An 18,817-nucleotide genomic window follows, 5' to 3' on the forward strand; every position below is an offset into this window, starting at 1 on the left:
ACAATGCCTGACACAGAATTATCATTAAAACTACTTGTATTGAGAACTATCCTGTGGGGACTTCCCAGGTGGTCCAGTGGTTAAGACTGCACGCTTCCGCTTCAGGGGCAAGGGTTCAGGCCCTGATCGGGGAACTAAAATCCCGCATGCCGCAGGGCGAGGCCAAAAAAAAAGCAATTATCTGTGTATGCAGATCATTTCATACTTGGAGTGTACTTCTTACCTAAATTATTTAATCATCAGATATAATCTTGAAAACTCATTGTTTTTGTATTGTTTACAGATTTTTAAATTGCCAAGGGCTATTTAATTTTTAGCCCAGTATTTGCTATTTCAAAGCTCAAGAAGTTCATAAAACTTGAAGAGTCCTGATAAGTAGATATAACTATTATAACTATAATAATAAAAACTAATTTTCCTACCTACTAATTTATATAAGATGAAATACTCAGGATAAACCACAAACCCTTAATAGATTCTGGAATCAAAGAAATTGGGGTTTAAGTCTTGATTCTGCCACTTACTAATTATTTTACCTTGGATAAGTTGTTTAATCTCTTAGTTTCCTCATCTGTAAAATGAGGATAATAATAACTGTCTCATAGTGTTATTGTGTGGTTTAAATAATAACCTATCTATAAAGCCCTTGCATAATGTTTAATAAATAGTAGCAGTAATTTTCTCAAAAAAGAATGAGGCCTATTTATTACAGAACTACCACCAAAATCTATTAAACAACCCAGCCAATTTTTCTCAAAGGTGTTTGGATTGCCTTTCTGTCCCAAAAGTTTTTTCATTTTGTGCCTTTCAGTCACCTTACTATTGTCCTCTCAAGGTTTGCCCTGTAGTACAGTGGTTTCTCAATGTTAATCTGTGAGCTGGAGCTGTTCAGTGACAGAGTTTTCATTGGGCTTTGTGAAATGAAAGAGTTAGGCAGTTCAATGTAGTGATTATTTCATAAAATTAACCTTAACTTTGATAGCCTATTCATCTTTTTTGGGGGGGGTCCCTAAATCTGCTCTTTTGAAATGATGGTATTAGTTCTGTAACTTTGCTTTAAGTAACTTTTAAAAATTAAAGGTTGACAATCTAATCAGCTATTATAATTTATTAAGAATTTCTCTTTTAGTTTATTCTTCTGCTATGTAAAAGCTTTTAAAATTTGAGGTACTAGCTCTGGATTACTTTATATCTTTTCAAATCTTTTATACTTTTAGGCAGTAATATAATTTCACAGATTGGTGCCCCTAGGGACCTCAGGAGATGGCTCCTCTCTTTACAGAAAGTAATGAAGTTGTTTTTGTGTTATTATAAAGGATAGGCTCATCTCTGATAATATCAAATTCTAGAAAGAATTTGGGACAAGATAGCAAGGGAAAAGAGAAATTGGTATGCCGTCCTACTTTATAAATTATTGTTCCCTGTGTTTTCTAAAGTTGAATGATATAATAGCTCAGATATTATTTCCAGGATGATTTAAAGAATGCTATGTGTGGTGGTTTAGCATGGGCATATAATTAAGCATGATAGATTTTTGTCTTTCTTGCGTAGATACATCTGTTCTTTTTTAAGGAGTTATGAGAAGAACCATCAAGCCCATGGTATATTTCTTAAGCAGTTCGTACACTTCAAAGAGCTGTTAAATCAGTATATCTATAGAATTCTAGGAGCCTTTTGATGAATAGTCAGATTTATTTACTAAATTACTTTATGTTTTGATAGTGCTTGTATTCTCATTGTATGACCAGTGTCTTTGAGTTAAGAGTATTTTAAGGGTTAAATAATTATGGAATAAGATCAAACTTGTACATTTAAAAAATTTTGTGCCCTACAGAATATTCATACTATGATGTAAAATGCTACTTTTAAAGTAGTATCATTGATGTATACCAGCTTGTGTGGGTCATTGTTAATAATAAGTCATTGCTTTCTGGCTTCTCTGGCTTTGAGGACCTACTTGAACTTCTCACCAAATCTTGTCCTACCTTTTGTTTTTCTTTAAGATTAGTCCTTTTAGTACAGCGTTATTGTACTTCTTTATATCCTGGTGGTATACATTAAGAGATCAAAGTGAGATTCTTACAGACTGAAAGTCCTTTAGCAGAAAGTTGGAACAGGAAGAGAGAGAGAGTCTATGTTTAGGGCTCAAAAGTTTAACTTCTCGTTAATGATACAGTTGTTAATCTTCTAATACCAGACTTTTAAAAAATTTTTAACATTCTGACTTTATAGAATTTAGAAATGGAAGAGAATTCAGGAGCCATTTATTACAGCCTTCCACAAAGCAAAAGAATTCCTTCTTTGTGATCCTTGCTAGACTGTTCTCTACTTGGATATATACTCAGTGATTGAAAGCTCCCCAAGTCATGTGACAGCCCTAATGGTTTTAGATGATTTTAATTCTTCTTGTCAGCCTCTGGAAATTCAGAGCTTCACCTCACAAAATACAACCTCACACAACTGAAAATCTTAACGTTTACCTCGCATTGCCTGGTTTCAGCAGCATGAGCTGGGTGTCTGTTGGCTTATTGCCACTACCATCAGTGTAACATGGACAGGAAAGAATAAATTTTCTGGTGTTTCAGAGCAGTTAGGTAAATGAGTATATTTGATTATACATGTCAGCTCCACTTTTGGAAGTAGTTAAGTTGAAGTTAGAGGGTGGTTGGGTGTTGAAAATAGTCTGTTTTTTGTTTTTTTTTTAAATATTCAGAACACATCTGGACACAAGCGGGGGTCATAAGGATTAGTGGGTTATAACTTTCAGAGTCCTGTCACTTCTCAAATTAACTTAAACCATATAGCTTTTGATTAACCACTGAAGGAAGGAAGGGAGAAAGGAAGGAAGGAGAGAGAAGTATGGAAGGTGAGTAGGTAGAGGGAGAAAGACTTGGGGGATACTAAGTAGACTCATATTTTTTTAAAGCACCACAGAATACTTACTTTATTCCCAAATGATCCCTTAAATTAAATTTGGCTTCATGCAAAATCCTAGAATTTTAGATGTTTTTGGTTTTTTACCATCAGCTTACAAGTTTAAGGTAAAAAATAAGCAAAAAATGTTATTTCTGTAATGAAACAAACTAGTAGTTCAACTTCACTTGCTCTTTTGTTAGTTTTCTTAGTCAGTGGGATGATTTTGTTTTGGAAAATGTAATCACAAGAGATGTGGTAGTCTAGGAAGCATTTTGCTTGAAAGGTTGGCTTTGTTTTTTGTTGTGGGAATTTACTGCTTTTTCCATTCTATTGTCATCATTATTAAAGAGCTGTAGACGTAGAGTTATTAAAGAATTGAGCTTTTTCCATTTTGGTTTTTCTTAGGATTCACTCCTTCTCCAGTTGCACAGCCACATCCTTCAGCTGGCCTTAATGTTGACTTTGAATCTGTGTTTGGAAATAAATCTACCAACGTTATTGTAGATTCTGGGGGTAAGAAAAAATTGCTTTATTAACATTACTATAATGTTCTAGTTTAGAGTCTGTGTAAGGACAGATAATGGTCCTTTTAACATGTGTAAATAGATGAAATTGGGGTAGCCAAAGAAGTGGTCCCTCTTCCCCCAGCCACTAGAAGAAAGCTTCAAAGGACTGTTAGCCTTTACTCTTTTCTTAGTGGCAATTTTGAATCTGGATAGATTTTGTTTCTCCCAGAGCTATTAAATAAGAGAGAGAAAAAAGAGATTTTACTCAGATTAGACTGCTAAATTGCTAGTGACTCTGTGTAGAATGCTGTACCTTTTACTCTAATTTTTACCTTTGCTGAAATGAAATTGGCTTTTTTGAAAACTAGGAAAATATGACCTGTGGTACCTTGACTTGTTGAGGCAGTCTATGTAATGAACAGCTAGAATAATTAAATATCAGAGTTGTGGGTTCAGGGGCTTTTTATTGTTTTATAGTATGCTTGTTTAGTCATCTTAAGAGAACTTTATAAATCTGTAGAGCCGAGTTTCCATTTAACATCTTGGTAATTTGAAGTTTTGTAAAGATGAGTTCCTATAAAGTTGGCACCAAATTGTATTCTTAATCATGGGGTAGTAAGTGTAGTAATTAAACTCAAGCCATTTAAAGAAATATATTGAGGTGTTGTTAATTTTATAATACACAATTAGTTATCATAAGTATACATACAAAAGTAAGAAGCAAACTTATAAAGAATGTGTATGGACTAGGAATTTATTTTTTTCTGTGCACTAGTAGGTCTTATGATTATATTTTTTGATACATTTGACTTTTTCCTCTTGAGTTTATCTTGCTGGGGAAAAGGATAAAGGAAATAGAAACCAATTGTTCCTATTTTATAAACCCCCATTTTTGGTGACTTTCTTTTTCATATTCTCTAGTATTTCTGGGTTGTGCCGTTTAGTCCTTTGGTGGTTTGTTGATTGGATTTGTTTTACCTTCTACCGTTTGGTAGAGAACCTTAAGGGATTTTATTTTATTTATTTTATTTATTTTTATTTTTAAGCAGTGTTCTACTTTACTAGATAGTTTTATGCAGTTTGAGTGTAGTTTAGCTATTTCTTATGTATAATTTAGGCTAGCTGTTTTTAGACAGGAAAAGAGATAACCTAATGGTTCATTTTCACTTGCTTCTAATATACTGTTTTACATATACCTTACATTCTCCACTTTGAAGAATATAAAAAGGTCTATAAAATATTATTTCTTAAAAGGAACTTTTTTTTCAAAGTTAGAGATATATATTTTTACCTGTATTACTTCAGGTATAAGTGAGTCTTCAGAAAATTTTGTCAGCTGAGGTGAAGGATTAATTCCATTCCCTTCTCTTTCACAGAGAAGGGATTTGAAATGGTGGATTTCTCCTTTTTCCACTTAAGAGCATTTATTAGTGCCCATTTTCCTGGAGGACTTCTCCAGTAAACAAACGAGGAGAAAAGGCAGAGACCTCCTTTAGAAAGCTGTAGCACCATAAAGTTCCTTACAAATCCTATTTCGTCTGTTTGTAACTTTAAGGCTTTGATGAACTAGGTGGACTTCTCAAACCAACAGTGGCCTCTCAGAACCAGAGTCTTCCTGTTGCCAAACTCCCACCTAACAAGTTAGTATCTGATGACTTGGATTCTTCCTTAGCCAACCTTGTTGGCAGTAAGTATTTTTTGTATTCTTTAATCTTTAAAATAAGTTGTTTTATAAAAATTAGTCTAGTTTTTAAATGCTTTCTTTTTCTCCTGTTCTAGATCTTGGCATTGGAAATGGAACCACTAAGAAGTGAGTGTTTTATTTGTATTCTTTCCCTGTGTGCCATTTAGAGGTTGATTAGGCTTTCCTCTCAAGAAAGTATATGTAGAGATGTCATCTGCATCTTAAATGCTCTGTTCAAGCTAAATGTATAGTAAAGAAACTTCATAATTACACACACTTAATATTCTCACTCATATTTATTTAAAGTGATGTAAATTGGAGTCAGCCAGGTGAAAAGAAGCTAACTGGAGGATCTAACTGGCAACCAAAGGTTGCACCAACAACTGCTTGGAGTGCTGCAACAATGGTGAGTTGGAAAAGCTCATTATATACTAACATGAATGATATAGGTAAATGTGTAACATGAAAATGTTTTTAAAATAGTGATAAGGCATAAGTGGAAAGATTGTTATCAAGTTTTAGAAATATAAGTAATTTGTATTTCTTTTAAAGGAAGCTTGGTTGACTATGTTTGCCAGGTAAATTTTAGTAGCTAGCATTTATTTAAAGGTTACTTTGTGTCAGGCATCATTCTAACAAATAATATGTGGTTTTGTTTTATATAATCCTCAAATTAACCTTACACGGTAGTAACTATTATTATCCCAGTTTTACAGATGAGGAAATGAAAACAGAGGGTTATTAAGTAATAAGCCCAGATCACAGAGATTGGGCGGGTTTTTAGAACCCAGGCAGCCTTACCTCAGAGCATATTCTCTTAATCACTATTCTCTACTGCTGGTTTCAAATCTATTATTTATTTATCTACAATAAATAAATAACCTTAACACTAAACCAGTTGCTAGATTCACACACATACACATATTTACCCCAACAATGGCTCAGCGTTCACTAATGCAGGGGTCCCCAACGCCTGGGGCCAGAGACCCATTACAGGTCCGCTGCCTGTTAGGAACCGGGCCACACAGCAGGAGGTGAGTGGCGGGCAAGTGAGCGGAGTTTCATCTGCCGCTCCCCATCGCTCGCATTACCGCCTGAGCCATTCTCTCCCCTCTCCGCTCCTCCACTCGAGGAAAAATTGTGTTCCCTGAAACCCGTCCCTGGTGCCAAAAAGGTTGGGGACTGCTGCACTGATGGTGCAGTGTTCACTAATTCAGTGTTCTGGTGACTTTAAGAATATAAGTGCAGCAAATAAGAATCAACTATATAAATTATATGACAGTATTAACAAAAGCCAAGCAAGTATAGTTTTAATTGAGTATGCCTATACAAGTACACATCTCACATAGATTATAATCTTAAATCCCAAAACAAAAAAACTCATTCTAGTGGATTATATATTTTTTTATTTTACAAAAGAGAAAAGGAGTGCCAGAGGTGTTAAGTGACTTGCCTGAGGCATCCCCACTAATAGGTGCCTGAATTGAGAGACTCTCCCTATCCAACTGGCCCCAGAGCCAGAGCTTCTTGCAGTACACTACACTGTTCCCTACTTCTCCATCTTCTGGTCATCTTCATGTCAGAGCTGAAACAAGGCACAGCCCCACCTTGTTTGACCTCAGCTGGGAATGAATGCATCCGGTGACAAATTTTTCACCGCTTTGTGCACATATGTGAATGACTTTAAAAGCACCACAAGTATTGATTTTAGGATTGCAAATAAATTTCAGTGCATAGCAAGTTTGCAAATACAGAATCCATGAGTAATGAAAATTAATTGTATATGATAATTAATGAGTTAGCATCTAGTACTGAAGAAGTTCTAATGGTTTTAATTAATATAAGGTATGGTCGTCCCACAGTAGTTTTGTCGCCGTACCCCTATCCTTGGTCAGCTGCTGTTTTACCAATCCAGTAAGTCTCCCTGGGTCAGAGCAAACCAATTTCTTTTTGCAGAAAAATTTGAAACATGCTTTCTTGCAACAGTGTGTGCTAATAAGCAGCATTTGATTACACAAGCCACACATTGTATCCTTTCTGTTGTTGTTAGAGACCCCCGTTATCCTTTTTTTTTCCATTTTTTATTTTTTATCGGAGTATAGTTGCTTTACAATGTTGTGTTAGTTTCTGCCGTACAACAAAGTGAATCAGCCACACGTATACATATATCCCCATTTGCCCACTTTTTTTTAATATACCTTCAGGGGCATTAGTTCTTTTTTTTTAAGTTTTTTTCATTTTATTTATTTATTTATTTTTTACATCTTTATTGGGTTATAATTGCTTTACAATGTTGTGTTAGTTTCTGCTGTACAACAAAGTGAATCAGCTATATGTATACCTATATCCCCTCCCTCTTGAGTGTCCCTCCCACCCTCCCATCCCACCCTCTAGGTCCTTACAAAGCACCGAGCTGATCTCCCCACATTATCCTTGTTATAGCTACTTTTTGTTATTAAATCTCTTCCAGAGCACTGTGCTGTTGCTGTTTCCTTGGGTTAATTGTATGTTAAAATTAATAGGGCTGAGCTAAAAATAGTGTGCTGTTAAAGTTTTACATGACATTAAAGAGTTTTATTAGTTTCAGTCTTCATTAATGGAAAATAATATTGAAACTTAGCCACCTTTTTATTATTTATTTATTATTATTATTATTTTACTTTTTAAAAAAATTTATTTATTTACTTTTGGCTGTGTTGGGTCTTCGTTTCTGTGCAAGGGCTTTCTCTAGTTGCGGCAAGCGGGGGCCACTCTTCATCGTGATGCGCGGGCCTCTCACTATCGCGGCCTCTCTTGTTGCGGAGCACAGGCTCCAGACGCGCAGGCTCAGTAGCTGTGGCTCACGGGCCCAGTTGCTCCACGGCATGTGGGATCTTCCCAGACCAGGGCTCGAACCTGTGTCCCCTGCATTAGCAGGCAGATTCTCAACCACTGCGCTACCAGGGAAGCCCTAGCCACCTTTTTAAATCAGTACTTTTTCTCTGGTAGTGGTCACTACCGTCACCAATAATAAAACCTTGCATTTAAATAGTTTACATTTTTACACACACACACACACACACACACTATGCTGAGTCTGTAAATAGTGCACTCTTGGAGGAGTTTGAGCAGCTATTGTCCCAACTGTAAGGATAAAGTTATGCAATTTTTTTTTTCTCTCAAGTGCAAAGCAACTAGAAAGCAGATTTAAATTGAAATCCATCCCTTCTGACTCGGAATCCAGTGTTTTTCCCACTCTAACACACCTCTCTGACTAGGGACGGCAGGAGGTTAGGTTAGTAGATGTTATAGCCTCAGGAGTGAATTATACATTGATAATATATGAGGAATGATATAAATCCAAATGATGATATAAAAATACAATGAATATTTTCTTATTTTGTATTAAATTAGTATTAATCTGTATGAAGTATTAGAAGTTTGCAAATAACACTTGACTTAAGATTGTTAGCATGTAATAGGCATCTAATCATCTAGAATTTGTTGATAAGAAGCAATATCTATGGTGCTGTGTTGTATATGGTAAGGTATATCATCTCTTAAGGATTTTGTTAAAACATTTGTATGTATGTTATAGAGGTTCTTTTTAATGACTAACATTTAGGGCTAGTGATGTGATTCACTACTTAGATAAACTGCTGCTTTTGACATTTCTTTACATTTCTAACCTTTTAATTAATCCTTAAACACTGTCAAGGTTTTTAAATTTTTTTAAATTTTAAACGTTCATTGATGTTTTATTAAAATATATAATGATGTCACACTACCAACTCTTTTCATTACTGTTTGCTTTTTTTCTGTGGTAGACATTATGCAATGCAACCCTGTTTATGGGATGCACTGAATTTTGCACTGTTGATGTTACTGATAGATTTTATGTTTTGATGACACTTGTAAAACTATTCGATGACACTCAATAAACTATTATGTAAGTAAGGTGATGATGCCAAAGACTAAATTTCCCTCGTCAACCTTGATAGTGTTTTAGTATAGATGTTCTTCCATTAGATACTGGAAATACAAGGGATTTTAGGTAGTTAATGAATGTTCATGTGAACTAAAATGCTCTCTATGTATTTTCTGTTGTGTAAGTACTTGTTCTAATCCAGTGTTATTGCATTATGTAATTGTTCTCCCTGGGAAAAACAGAATGGCATGCATTTTCCACAATACGTAAGTGACCAAAAACTAGCCTTTTTTGCAATAAATTGGCATGCTGTTAACCAATGCTGTAGCAGAATCTCATAACCTTCTAGCTATTACTTGTTTTCACATTCAGATTTTCAATGTGCCAAAAATTCTTCCTAGCATCTACTGATTTTGTGGGTTTGTTGCAGAATTGATTCTGATGGTGGCATGGGAAATATAAATTTTTTTTTCTTGCTTAATATTCTGCCATTTGCTGCCAGATGGCTGGGTGTCTGTGTCTGTATCTGTGCTGCCACTATGCACTTGATGACTTCTGAATGAAGGGAAATGTTGATTGTGGTAATGTAGAAAATAACAATTGCATGAAATCTTACAGGCTTCTGCTGAACTTGGCAGTTTGTCTACTGCTCTTGCAGCTCTTGGTTTTTAAGTAGGGAGAGACCAATAAGTCCTACATGCTCGCCCAAATACTAAACTTGTAACTGTTCACTTTAGTTATGCTTCATTTAACTTCTCCATGTGTATGTTCAAATTGCCATATAATTTGTTGTTTTTTTTCATGTTTTAGCAGTGTTATTGGTCTTTCACCTGTATTCAGCTTCAGTTTTTATTATAAGATAACACACACAGGGAATGTTGTTAAGACAGCAGATATATCTAAAATGATTCTGTGCTGAGATTGTATATTTTGAATTAAAGTGGGAGGAGGAAGGGACCTTAAACATCTTAGTGGTAGATGGCTCTTTTAGGACTTAAAGCATAAACAGACTTAAAAATGTATTGCTCTTTGAAATTAGTGCTTTGCAGAAGATAGTTTAAATAATTTATGGAATAAATTAGAAGGAATACTAGTATACATACTCTACGTAAGAACTTGTGCTTCTTAGAAATAGTCATACTCCATAGTGGTTTGAAATCTTTGGAGTTATTTGAAAAGAGTGAATGAGGTCCTTAGAAACTAATTTTTTGGAAGATCAGATTGTTCATTGATTTGGGATTTTTTTTTTTTTTTTTTGCTCAAAAAATGAAGTACCTAGGAAAACATTCAGTAATGCTACTTTTCTAGGCAAACATTTTTTATGTTAGTGATAGACTTTAAATTTTAGAACTTTGAGTATATTTAAAAATCTGAATATTTTTAAAGCTTGTAAAAGCACATTGAAATCTTAGATCACTGTTGTATCTAACTTTAAATGGTATTTTTTCTTTCTGATAATTCTGCTTTTCTGCTAATTTCAGGACACTTTTTTTCATTGAGCTTTAATTGACACAATTATTAACGAACACAAATGTCATATTTAATCACAGCTGTCTTAGCAATTCTTTTTAGTGGAACTGCAGCTATTAATTCCTTGAACTCCGTTGACATACATGAATTATACTTCCTTGTTTATTTTTTCTTTCATCATGTCAGGCACCCCCTGTAATGGCCTATCCTGCTACTACACCAACAGGCATGATAGGATATGGAATCGTAAGTATTTTTCCCAACACAGCTTTTTGAAAATAGGTTGACTCACATTTAACATGCATTTATTTCCCAACTTAACTGAAAAGAGAACTTAGTGCCACATATATCCTTAACGCCTAACACAGAACCTTGCACCACAGCATAGGTTTCATAAGTATTTCTAGAATAGTCATTATACAACAGATACTATTTATTAAAGTTCACTGTATCTACTTGGCTTATTTTTCCTCTCATAAGTTTGCTAAGCATTTTATACTTCATTATGAGCTCATTTAAACATTAATGTTAATTCCAAGTCTTTGTTGCTGTGACCTTACATTAATACCAGTGAGGTCTTATAACCTGAATACCACTCTAGGGGAAGGGGGGAATTAATATTTCTTGAATAGTGTAGGGGTAAATTTAGTTTAGTAAAGGCCGCAGAAATTTTCCTATGACATGAGTGGGATAGTACAGAAACAGTCCTTAAACCTTTAAGCTGCCCACAACCCACATTCTAGACTGCCCTTACTCTCCCAACTCTCTTAATACATAGACTCACATAAATAAGAAATGAAGGTAGTGGCTTCAGCCCACCATACACTTGGCGGAACTGTTGCTGTTGGGAGGCATCACTCCATACGTTGGTATTGCTACTGTGGCTGCTTCTGCTACTTCTTCATTTATTATACATCTGTAGCTCTTTTCCTGCATATGAAGAAGTTTCACAGCTTTTGGATTAGTAGTCATTACATAAAAAACGTGTCTGCACAAAAAACTCAAAATGAATCTCTCACTACAAATAGGAGTCATCCTAAAAGGCTAAATAGAACTTGCAGAAAGATAAGGCTTTAGAATATAGCATTTTAACCAAAATAATATGGTGGTCAGTGTGTACTCTATTTTGTCACTTACGTTAATTATATACCATGGAGTGGTAATTTTTAAAGAGATGGTTGGTTGAGATTTATTTTCAATTATTTAAGAATGAACTAACCTCTTTGTGTGTAATTTAAGCCTTTTGGTTTTCCCTAAAAATGCCTGAAGTAAAATGAAAGAACCATTGGGAGTAAACTTCTTCAAACAGTCAACTATTTTCCCTTGTGCTTATTTGCATAATGGCATAAGAACTTGATTTGATATACAAAGGCAGTTTTCTTTGAAATGTCTTAGCCATTTTATAGTTTCAAGTTTCCCATGTCTAAAGCTGGCAAATTTGGAAATATTTTTGGTCTAAATTATTTTGTCTGTTTATCGTAGTTTGAATTTTGCAACTCATGTAGAAAAAGTTGAGCTTTTTGCAAACTTTAAAAGAGCACATTAAAGACTTTCCATATAAAAAAATACTCTTAAAAATTTGTAGCTGTCAGTCTTATTTGCATTTACAGGTATTTTCCCTTTGAGTTACTACGGAAGTACTAGTACTGTTCATCCCTGTCATCCTTCTTGTTTACTTACTCAAAATAAGGAAAATGTGAGTTAACATCCTTTAACTTGACATTTTTTGTTTTTTTAGCCTCCTCAAATGGGAAGTGTACCTGTAATGACACAACCAACCTTAATATACAGCCAGCCTGTCATGAGACCACCAAACCCTTTTGGCCCTGTATCAGGAGCACAGGTACTAATTAACATGCTACACGTAACTGTTTTAATGTGCTTGATGTGGAAGAAATATAATAACAAAAAATCCTTTTATACAACTTGAGAAGCAGGTTATTAGCATTTTTCCCCTTCATTGTGGATGTTATTTTCTTTGCATATCTTTCTCATCTAAGAGTTTTTAGGAATATTGATTATTTGGAAAGAAAGGATAAGTAGATTACAAACATTAAAGATGGAAAATTCTTGATAACTTACAGTTGGTGGGTCCAGAGGATGGTTTTTCTGAGGTTAAGGAACCTTTTTTCTGATAATAATTCTGACATGCTCTCCTTTGTGGGCCTTAGAAACCTTGAACTCAGAACTCAGTGCCTTGGCTTGAATGGTGCTACAGTAAAGGTGTTGCCTTTGAGATGTTTGTGAAACTTGACAAGTCTTCAAAAGTTGGGAATGCTGTTTTTTCATTAGATAACTTCCTGCTGCTAAAGATCATATTAAAAAGCAAACCCCCCCAAAAGGGCAAAAAAGCTTGAAATGCCATGCTGACCTAATGTCTTCACAGGAAAGACTTTCCTCTTCAAATGTTTCTAAGGCCTTCTTCCAGTTCAAGAAAATTCACCTAAATATTCACTCTTTCTTTTTCATCTCATTGTTAGCATCAGGGGAGTCTTTTTTTCTGAAAAAAGCTGGTGAGAAGAGGAGATATGAAGTTCCTCTGTTATTTACTTCTCTGGCGGCATACTATGGAATGAGATCCTTGTAAAGTGATAGGACAGCTTGTCCTTCTATATCTGTGGCTGTGCTCGTATCGTTTAACAGTTAGAAATAATGACGTGATTGTTAAAGTACACCTTTCTTGGCTTCTGATGCCAACTGATTGGTTACTTTATGTGTTTAATGCTATTTGAAAACATTCATGGGAGCGTTTGGTAATGGACTTATTCCTTTTCCACTTGAATGGATATAAGTATTACACTTGCCAGTGCATACAGTGTTACATTGCCAAAATTATTTGTATTGATCCAGTTGAAGTTCTATCTCAGAAACAGAATATACTGTTACCTTAACCTTGGATGCTGCCTGACAGTTTCCAAGCACTTTCACATACATTATCTCATCTTATTCTCGAAATAATCTTTAAGGTAGATGGGCCTAGGATCACTATTGTCATCATCCTTTATCTTTATAGGTAAAGAAAGTTGAGACTTGGAAAGGTTCTTCAACTAAATAAGTGGTGAGATGCAACTTAGCTCCCAGAATCCTTGATTCCTGGTCGAGTGCTCATTTGTGCCACACTGCCTCTCTCCTAGTGCAACTCAGCCCCTGTGGCCACTACAGTAGTACTGTCTTCCTTTTGTCAGCAGCGAAGCACTCTGCTAATTCCTCGGGTTTCCTGTTGTATTATAAACTATATTTATGTATTTGGGATATAACTACTGTAGTTGTCAAGAGCATCCTGTACAATTTTGGATAATACTTTTAACCTTGAAACATTTTATATGAGGTGTTTTTTTTTTAATATGGTAAAAAAAAACTTAGTAAAAAATCTACCTTTAAAAAAATTGCTGGCCCCCTGGCATGTGTTCTTAACACAGATTTTATATCCTGTTTCCTTTTGAAATCCATGTAGCTTTCACTGAAACACCAAAAAAAGTGCAAGAATTTCCAAGTTCTTTAAATGAAAGAGTGATAGAACTGCCTTTTTCTAATTAGACCAGAAGAGAAGAGAATGAGAACATTAAGGTAATAAGTTTCTAGTTGAGAAATCAAATTTGAAGCGAGTACTTAATTTTAAATATTACTGATTGAGGAAAGCCTGTGAAGGAAGGAAATTGATAACTAGGAAAAGAAAATCAGGTGTCAGTAAAGTGGCTCAAAGAGGCTTTGGTCTTCTCCTTACGCAGTTATTTGAATCAGTTGAAAGTCAGAATCTTAAATTTTATAATGTTACTTTTAATTCCTTTTTCCCCTTTGTTTTCCATATGTCTTGTCATAAAGTCCCACTAATTGTTCCTCTGCTATTATTAGCTCCACCCTTCTTGCAGTCTATATCCTTTGCCCAGATTGGAACTTTTCTTGCCTTTCTAATTTAATCCATTTTGTAGATACTGGAGTAAACTTTTATAGGCAGCATTTGTATCATCTCCATATTCAAAAATCTGAGGAGACTAATATAACTGAAATGTAAGGCTTTCCTTCTGTCATAAAAACTACCTCACAAAATCTCCCTCTTTGTAAGAATAATAATGAATAAACAGAATATTCAGCTTCTTCAATTCCCATGCCTTTATAACTCTCAGTAAGTATCCAGTATTCTTCTGCTGTTTGTCTTTTCCAGAAGTCCTTTGTCTGTCATAAAGTGCATTTACTCTTTACTCTATCTTAGTCATGTCTTGTCCCTTTTCAGTTCTTCTGAGATCTGAAGTTCTTTTCCTTATTCTGCATTATTTTTTTTATAGAACTTACCACTACTTGACATCTGTTTGTCCATCAGTCTATCCATTTGTCCGTTCATCCATCCATCCATCTGATCCAGCAAGAGGCTAGATTGTAACCCTCATAGAGGCAGGCTTATATGTGGCTTGTTTACTTCTGTGTTCATGGTTCCTAAAACAGTGCCTGATTCATAATAGTTTTTGAACATTATTTGTCAAACAAGTGAATTTGGTTGAAAACTTACCTTTACCATTTCATAACTTACTCTGCTTCTCATTGGTATATCTTTTTACTTATAACCATTGTAATAATTTATAGCAGTGTTCAAAATTGGTTTAATTTCATGGCTAATAGACCATAAGTTAAAATGTTAGATGACTGTCACCTGAAGAATGAAGACACCTTTAATTTCATGATTGAATATTTTTAATCATTTAAAAATTAAACTATTTATCTTTGAAGTAGGAAAGATTTTCTCATGCTTGAGTATTTTAATGATTCTTAGCCAGTCCCTTGCATTAACTTTGTCCATCCAATGGTAGTAGTAACCAAAATAATTTTTCTTAATGAATTACCTTTTAATTGTTCTCTCATTGTTTTGCTCTTTTTTCAATAAAAATTCCTTGAGGCAGAGACGTCTCTTTATACATTGTAAAGTAAATGATAGTTTAAATGTAAGTCAAATGCCATCAAAATAGAATCTCTTAATCAAATCCCAGTTCTCCAGCTCTTGTCAAAAGTCTTTTCCTTTTCCTTGAAGTATTTCTTTTGGGAGCCATTACTTACCAAAGGCATAACTTGTGGCTCCTGGTCTCTTGCCTACTTACCATTGAACCAAGTTAATATTCTTGAGAGTACCTCAACCCTCCCACATATATTTATCATATTACCATTAGTGAGGTATTTCAAACAATGTGTTGTGTGTTCTAAATTATATCTAGATTACTCTTAGTGCTGTGTTAGGGCCTGCTAGTGAGAAAGTAGCTAATACCTTCCACATGACTGTTAGCTCAGACTTTTTGTTCTTTAGGAAATGGTCTTCAGGATAGCTTTAATCTAATAGACTATACTGTAATGTTGAAATTATGCCTCCCTATACACCTATACACTTCTTCTGTTCCCATTTTTTGTGCTGGCTTATTCTGTATTTTTTAAGATATTTTTAACACAACTATTAGATGCTTAAAGATGGGTATTATGTTCTTGTGTTTCATGCCTAACATTGTAGCTTTTTTTTTTTTAAATGTTTTACATGAGTGCATCTTTCTAGGTGTTTGACTACATGGAAAACACTAGATACCTGTGGTTAATGCTTTTTTTTCTCTTCTGTGCTTCCTCACACTATTTGATTGCCTGTTACCGGTTACTAATGTGTTTATTAACTTGGGGAGAGTGGGGACTCTTAATGCCCTCTCACTCATGCTTTGTATAAATCTTACTGGTACTTACTGGTATATAAATTGAAATGTCCATTGCTGGTCAGTATTTTATAAACTCATTCTGCATTGCAATATGCAGCTATTATGTTACTAAGCATGAAGACAGTTAACCTAGTTAGTTTCGCTTTTTTTAAGTTACTGTGATGTGAACTAACATTCTCTTAATGAATGTTTATAAGACAGTTTAGATGTTGAAGATTTTTGAGGGGGAGGGTTGTGTTTATTATGTTCTTATCACTTATTTATATGAGAAACTCAAACTGATCCCTTATCTGTTTTCCCAAAAGCAATATGAAAACCATAGTAGAGTGTTACACTTGGGGATTTAATTTTTAAAAGAAGCATATTAAAAGTTTTATTGTTTTCTTGATTGGTATTGGGGGACTTTGAGGGTTTTTTTTAATGGAGGATGTGGCTAAAGATGTAAAATGGCTGCTGGGTTTTGTTTGTATTGGCCAAATTTAAGTAAGTATGACATCAGTTAAGTGTCTGAAAGGACACAATGGCTAGTTGTGAGTGCTTTTTACCTATCTAAATGGGGGCACTGTTGGCTTTGGATATTGGAATAATTCAAGTCTTACCAAAAAAAAAAAAAAAAAGCCTTTTTAATGACTTTCCTGTGTATAAGAACTAATAGCTCTCTTTGCTTTTAGGCTTAGTTTATTTATTTTTGTTTGTTTTTTGTTTTTTTTACCTTCTTGGTATGTTAACTGGGTGTTGGCAGTGCCTCTCTGTCAGCTGATCTTCTCAGCTGCATTTCTGTGAAGGCGTTTTGCCTTGTCAGCAGTGTGTTGTGCTCATTCATCCTTGCTTAGTAGAAGATCCCATGAGGGGATTTACTTTGGGAATTGGGATTTAGGGCCATAGGTGAGAATGTTTCTGCAGTCCCCTGGACACACCCAAATCAGTCAAAACAAAAATTCGAGGAGTCCCATCTGCTTACCATTATTGTTAATAAGACAACATGTACGACCAGGCCTTTTCACTGGATTTTTGCTGAGAAAATTTTTTCTAAAAGGTGGAACTCTAATTCTTGTTTTAAACAAAACTTAGAACATATTCATAAAATCTTGGGTGACTGTGAAGTTCTACAAAATCTTCATGATGAACATCAGTGATTGTGTACAGCACTGTGAATATAGAAAGCACACAGGTGTATTAACTGTCTAACATTTACTAGAGAAGTCCTTTTTAAAAAATTATTTCTCTACTCTTCAACTTTTTTCTGTACATTAAAATATAGCCATGAATTCTAGCTGAGTTGAGATTGAGATAGCAGATTTTAGAGAGAAAGCAAAGCACCAGCCTTGGAGTCAGCAGATCTGCTTTCGAGTCTGTTATTAGTGTCCTGGGGCTGCTGTACCAAAGTGTACCACAGACTCGATTTCTTGACACAACGGGAATTTAATCTCTCACAGTTCTGGAGACTTAAAGTCCGAAAACAAGGTGTCAGCAGGGCCATGCTGCTTCTGAATTCTCTAGAGGAGGATCCTTCCTTGCCGCTTCCAGCTTTTGGTAGCCCCAGTCATTCCTTGACTTAGAGCTGCAGCACTTCAGTCTCTGCCTCTTTCACATGGCGTCCTCCTTGTATCTCTGTCTTCACATGGCCTTTCCCTCTTTTTACAAAGACATCAGTCATTGGACTAGGGCCCAGCCTAATGACCTTGTCATAACTTGATTACAACTGCAGAGACCCTATTTCCAAATAAGGTCACATTCATAAATACATTCATAGGGGTCAGGGCTTCAGCATATCTTTTTAGGGGATACAGTTCAACAGACTCTCAGCTCGACTCCTCACTAACCAGGTGTTTCAGAGAAAGTTGTCTACGTAACTTTGATGAGTCTCAGTTTCTTTATCTATAGAATGGTGATTTTTTACCTTGTGTACTTTATAAGTTTGTTGAAAGGTCCAAATAAAAATATTTGTAATTGACTTAGGAATGTGGATGTTTATGTTTTTTTATTGATGATTATAAGGAACCTTTTTTGTCTTTAGAAGAAAATGTTACAAGGTTGCCCTATTTTCAGAAATTGTTTCTATTCCATGAGGCGTCCCTATTCCCAACTTCTGATTTATAATAATACAGTTTAGATTTCTTCCCATGTGTTACAAATTATCTTTATTGTAAATATAATAATTCATAGTTCATTATTTTGAAACCTTAATCATGACTCACTATTATCTGATGACATCAGATAAAAACTCATAGAAAACCACAGGCTAGGGTGGTCACTGGGGTGTGGGGATGGAGCAGGCTGGGTGAGCACGGTCTGCATTAGGGCCTGAATCATCCACATGAGGTGTAGACGCTGGACATTGTTTACAGGAACCCAACACACCGCTCTTGAGGACTCTGTCAGCAGCACCAGAATTGGCTCATCATTTGTGGAGGTGGTGTTACCCTAAAGTACCAAGCTTTATTTTTTAGTAATTAAAATCTTTATTTGGTCCAATTTAATACAGTTTATAAGTCTCTTTTTGTGTGGAGGGGCAAACCTCTTTTGAAAATGTCTCAGTCTAAGGAACTCTGTCTTAGACATTTTTAGTGGAAGCCCAATAGATAAATCAGGTAAAAGCAGGTAGCCTCAAGCTCATATATGGAACACAGTTTGGAAACTTTTTTTAACCAAA

At 35.1% G+C, this 18,817-nt stretch overlaps 1 protein-coding gene across 9 annotated transcripts in view; it reads left to right on the forward strand.

Annotated features, from left to right (window-relative positions):
* Positions 1-18,817, forward strand: part of PICALM (phosphatidylinositol binding clathrin assembly protein) — a 102,056-nt gene that overhangs the window by 75,974 nt on the left and 7,265 nt on the right. For 3 of the 9 annotated variants that reach the window (XM_060102741.1, XM_060102746.1, XM_060102747.1), the window contains 7 exons: positions 3,322-3,429; positions 4,978-5,109; positions 5,202-5,232; positions 5,413-5,512; positions 9,256-9,279; positions 10,670-10,729; positions 12,222-12,326. In XM_060102741.1, coding sequence (XP_059958724.1) covers positions 3,322-3,429; positions 4,978-5,109; positions 5,202-5,232; positions 5,413-5,512; positions 9,256-9,279; positions 10,670-10,729; positions 12,222-12,326 — 560 coding nt within the window. The remainder of the gene's footprint in view (positions 1-3,321; positions 3,430-4,977; positions 5,110-5,201; positions 5,233-5,412; positions 5,513-9,255; positions 9,280-10,669; positions 10,730-12,221; positions 12,327-18,817) is intronic. The other 6 variants (XM_060102743.1, XM_060102748.1, XM_060102745.1 and 3 more) reach the window with 3 other exon arrangements.

This window comes from Mesoplodon densirostris, chromosome 7 (genome assembly GCF_025265405.1).
Source record: "Mesoplodon densirostris isolate mMesDen1 chromosome 7, mMesDen1 primary haplotype, whole genome shotgun sequence".
Taxonomy (NCBI): domain Eukaryota; kingdom Metazoa; phylum Chordata; class Mammalia; order Artiodactyla; family Ziphiidae; genus Mesoplodon; species Mesoplodon densirostris.